This window comes from Dendroctonus ponderosae, unplaced genomic scaffold, assembly GCF_020466585.1.
Source record: "Dendroctonus ponderosae isolate FM_Combo_2020 unplaced genomic scaffold, Dpon_F_20191213v2 Dpon_F_20191213_11, whole genome shotgun sequence".
Taxonomy (NCBI): Eukaryota; Metazoa; Arthropoda; class Insecta; order Coleoptera; family Curculionidae; genus Dendroctonus; species Dendroctonus ponderosae.
Genome location: NW_026017213.1, coordinates 6,695,983 through 6,700,005, shown reverse-complemented (window position 1 = coordinate 6,700,005; position 4,023 = coordinate 6,695,983). Strand labels below are relative to the sequence as shown.

The 4,023-nt window shown below is 43.5% G+C and overlaps 1 protein-coding gene across 1 annotated transcript; it reads right to left on the bottom strand.

The window, feature by feature from the left end:
- Positions 1–643: 643 nt before the first annotated feature.
- On the bottom strand, positions 644–2,914 carry LOC109537603 (Golgi reassembly-stacking protein 2). Its single transcript, XM_019904410.2, has 5 exons — positions 2,739–2,914; positions 2,250–2,376; positions 1,965–2,156; positions 1,723–1,911; positions 644–1,622 (listed from the first exon to the last, which is right to left on the bottom strand). Exons 1-5 carry the CDS (start codon positions 2,799–2,801, stop codon positions 883–885), a joined length of 1,311 nt encoding a protein of 436 aa, XP_019759969.1. The 5' UTR covers positions 2,802–2,914; the 3' UTR covers positions 644–882.
- Positions 2,915–4,023: the final 1,109 nt, after the last annotated feature.

The following is a 4,023-nucleotide window of genomic DNA, read 5'->3' as shown; positions in this document are numbered from 1 at the left end:
AACTTGCTCGATTTCTTCCTGTAAGTTAAAAAGTTGCCAAAAATCTGAATCTAATCCGATTGCGGTAAAATTTTTGGAGTTTGCAGCTGCAGGCATGTTCTATAGACTGTGCAAATTTCACGTCTCCACCTACCCGGGATTGGAAGTTATGCGTTTTTAAAGGGGGGCATGCGATTGAACAAAATTGTTAATTTTCTATCCACCATTCGCAAGTTCGGCAAAATTCAGAATTTTACGCGATTTGAGTGAAATTGTCAGAGTGGTGAGAGCCAAATATTTTCTACAAGGTGTGCCAGTTTCAAGTTAATACTTGCCCGGGATTGGAAGTAACGAATTTCTAAAGGAGGGCGTGCAGTTGGGCAGAGAATAATTTTTGATGATGCCAGTTTGTCAAGAGTTCAGTAAATTGTGAATTTTCAACCAGAGTTTTTTCTATAGATTGTGCAAATTTCAAGCAGATACCTGCTTTCCAACAGCACAACTGCTCTCATAAAAACTGCAGTTTTTGACGAAATCGACCAACCTGAGTGTCTGGAAAAATCCTGTTTCAAACCGGTTTCTTGACAATAAAAATCGCAGTTTAAGTCGGTTAAATTCAGGTAACTGTAGTAAAGGAAAAACGTTTCTAAGCTCAACACAAAAATAAACAGCACATACAAACTTTATTTACAAAAGGCAATCAAATAGTGTACAGCAAGAAATATAGAAACGTTTACCTTAATCCCTAGAAAAATCCGCATAAGTGACCGACTATAGTGCCGAAACAAAAACACAAGTTTCTCGATTAAAACCGGAGCATAATAATCGCTAAACCGCAAAGTCACTGTTCTTCGAGTGCCCAATCAATTTCCGAACTCCGTTTATCTGACTAGAAAGGTGTTCCTAACTGGTTTCCAAATTGCCGCTCAGAATCTGGCGCGCCGACATGGCGGCGATGGTGGGATCATAAATCAGCGGATTCTGAACGTTCTGAGCAGCCAACTGCGGTTGCTGGAAACTGGCTGGATCATACATCGGCACTGGGGGCACCGCTTGCTGAGATGCAGGCGGCAGCGCAAAACTTCCAGGAGTCACTGGCCCACTAACATGAGCGATAGTGGAAACTGTAGTCGCAGTTGGCCCAAACATTGTCACTGCAGGGGGAGGTTGAAACGTGTAAGCAACAGGCTGAGGTGGTAGCTGAGCCTCGGGGGTAATCCCTGAAATTTGAGTGGCTGGTGGTAAGTAAGCGACTTGAGTAACTCCCGTGCTGGGAATCGTTGGCGGCGCCAACGGGTAGCTAGGCAGGCCTGACGTAACAGCTCCGGGCGCCTGAGCGCATATACTGGGAATCGCGCTTATCTGGGGCTTCTGAACCCCAGCGCTGGTACTCAGAACTGACGATGATACAGGCGTCTGAGCTGCAGTCAGCATAAAGGGAGGTAGCGAAGTGGGTGGCGCAACGTTGGATACTCCGACGAAATGAGCGGTACTCAGTTGGGTGTTGTCACTCGGAATGCTTGCAATAGGAACTGCAGTTGTTGTGTGTGGCTGTGGATGGGAACCAACAGAAGGGTTGGATTGCTCAGAAGTGCTGATGCGCACTGGGATGCGATGGAGGTAGCCGTAACCGATTCCGCAGCCTGCAACAAATGAACGTTTTCGATTCAAAGAATCAACTCGATCACCAAGAAGTAAACTGGGTCTGGACATACCAAGTGTGCTGATTTTTATGCAACTCACCAACAAGTCCTGCTCCGCCCCATTGAGAGTTCGGAGTTATAATAACTTCCCGGCAAGAATCCTGTTCGCAGTTGTACACATACAGCTTCAAAGGACTGCCGTTATGGTTCTCTATGAGATTAAACAGATCCCCGCTTTCATGCAGAATCGAATCTGAACCAATCACGTAGTCAGAAAATGCGCGCAGCCCTGGAACAAAACAGCGTTGTCGACTGGACTGTTGGATATGAATGGAGACTGACCGGCAGCTTCAGCAGGCGACCCTGGATGAACTTCCATGATATGCCATACATTGTCCTTGGCCACTTCAAAGGAACAGAACCGGATGCTAATCCCCAGCAGTCCTTGTCCGCCCCAGGAGTCGTCTGGAACGATCTGGATCTCGCGAACAGTTTGCGTTTTACAGCTATAAACCGTGACTGGAACCGTTTTTCCTGAAAAATATATCAAAGATTTTAAAGCAATCCAAAGTGGTAGACAAACCCGGTTGTGCAGGTTTCACTGTGTGGAAATAAAGTAGCGCTTACCAACGTTAGTGTGCAAGATGTTTTTCAGTCGGCCATCATCCCTGTCCAAGCGCACCCCATTTATCACCACTATGAAGTCGAAGAACGGCTGCAGGCCGGCTTTTGCTCCTGGAGAGTTCTCCTGGACCTGCACCAAAGTGTTAAACAATACTTAGACACTTTTGTCAGTGCAGACTAACATCGCTGGATATGGAAAGCTTTAGAAGGCGAAAACTTCAACACTATAAAGGGCATTCACGATTAAAAAGCTTGCAAACACCTGAAAAACGCCCAAATCAGGCCATTAATCTGTTGCAAGTTGCACGAACTTTAACGAATGTAAAAGAAACCTTAGCAGATGTTTTACGAGTTCGGGATGCATGATTAAAGCTACAAATTCACAGTAGTTTCGAAAATACCCTCAATTAGTTCTCTTTGCCGATGTTGAAAGTTATGGTAAATAAATTGGCAATTTGCTGAGCAAAATTGTATGGGTTGAATGGTTCTCACTCTAAGCACATGGTATCCTTCGGAACCGCCACCGGGTAATTCCACACTGCTTGAATTTCCCATTTTCCTTTGGTTTTCTCAGTGAAAATTACGTGGCATTTTCCTCCAGCAATTTCGGAATTTCACCCACAAAAACAAGTCAGCTGACGTCAACAACTCGCTTCTAGCGGTAGCCCAGATAGTTTATATGTGCGGCCCCGGTGAATGGCGCGCAGTTTGAACATTTACATTTAGCGCCGTGAAATATATCATATATTGTCAAAAATATGTAATAGAAAAAGTCACTTTATTCTTGAACAAAATTCATATTTTCTGATATACCTCGTATACGACTGAAAAAAATATATAAATATGTATATGATTGCATTTTAGGTTGCGGACTTTAAAGACTCTTGTACCAATACTATTTATGAGGCTTTTCATTCTTAAATATGTTCCTTCAATTTGTTTGGCAAAAATACTTCAAATACAAAACAACATTTTTAAACTGCGCGCCATTCACCGGGGCCGGACCAAAGCGTATCAACATATCTGGGCTACCGCTAGATTCGATGTTTGACAGTAACGATGCCAACTCTTATATGTTACATTGCCTCAAATGTTAGGCAATGCACGATGCCCCAGGAGGTATAGCTGTGTGCGTTTTCGGTTCAAAATTCACCCGATCGCCAAAAATCAAGCAATTCTTGCAATTTATTGCAACGAAATTGTACTTAACAGTGAAACTTTGAGGGTTGTGAGCTCCAAGGGGTTTCTATGGGGTCCGCGAATCCAGTTTCAAAACTGGGCAAGCAAGTTTATTTGCGGTCCATCCTTGACGAGATTCCCCAAAAATCAGAATCCTGCGGGATTTGGGTGAAATTGTGCAAGTTTTCGGCCTCAAGTTTCATCTTTCAAGTTCCTGAAATTTCCAGTTCTTGCCGGTTCCGAATTGAAAGCTGGGAATTTTTTAAAAGAGGGCGCGCAGTTGGGCTTAATGTTCATTTTTCTTCCCTGGTTCACACGATTGCTAAAAATCAGGCTTTTACGCAATTTCAGACAGATTTTTAGAAATTAGAGCTGCAAGCCCTTGCTACAGAGTGTATCAATTTTGGAATTTTGGCATAATCTTGAACCGAAGTGTCTGATATTCAAATTTCGCTTTCTGAGTCAAAACTACTCGAATTTCCTCACTCACGATGTTACGACTAAATGGACTTTTCAATTCTCTATCCAACGATGCCAAAACGAATTCTGTGGCTCGAATGGTTCTTGAGAAACTTCGAATAAAGGCCATTTAGTTATC

Bases quoted from the DNA above. Each gene is read 5' to 3' on its own strand.
- LOC109537603 (XM_019904410.2), bottom strand. From the start codon at position 2,801: ATGGGAAATTCAAGCAGTGTGGAATTACCCGGTGGCGGTTCCGAAGGA. The intron at 2,157-2,249 runs GTAAGCGCTACT...TATATTTTTCAG, and splicing joins CATCTTGCACACTAACGTTG to GAAAAACGGTTCCAGTCACG. The intron at 1,623-1,722 runs GTGAGTTGCATA...CATTTGTTGCAG, and splicing joins GGGCGGAGCAGGACTTGTTG to GCTGCGGAATCGGTTACGGC.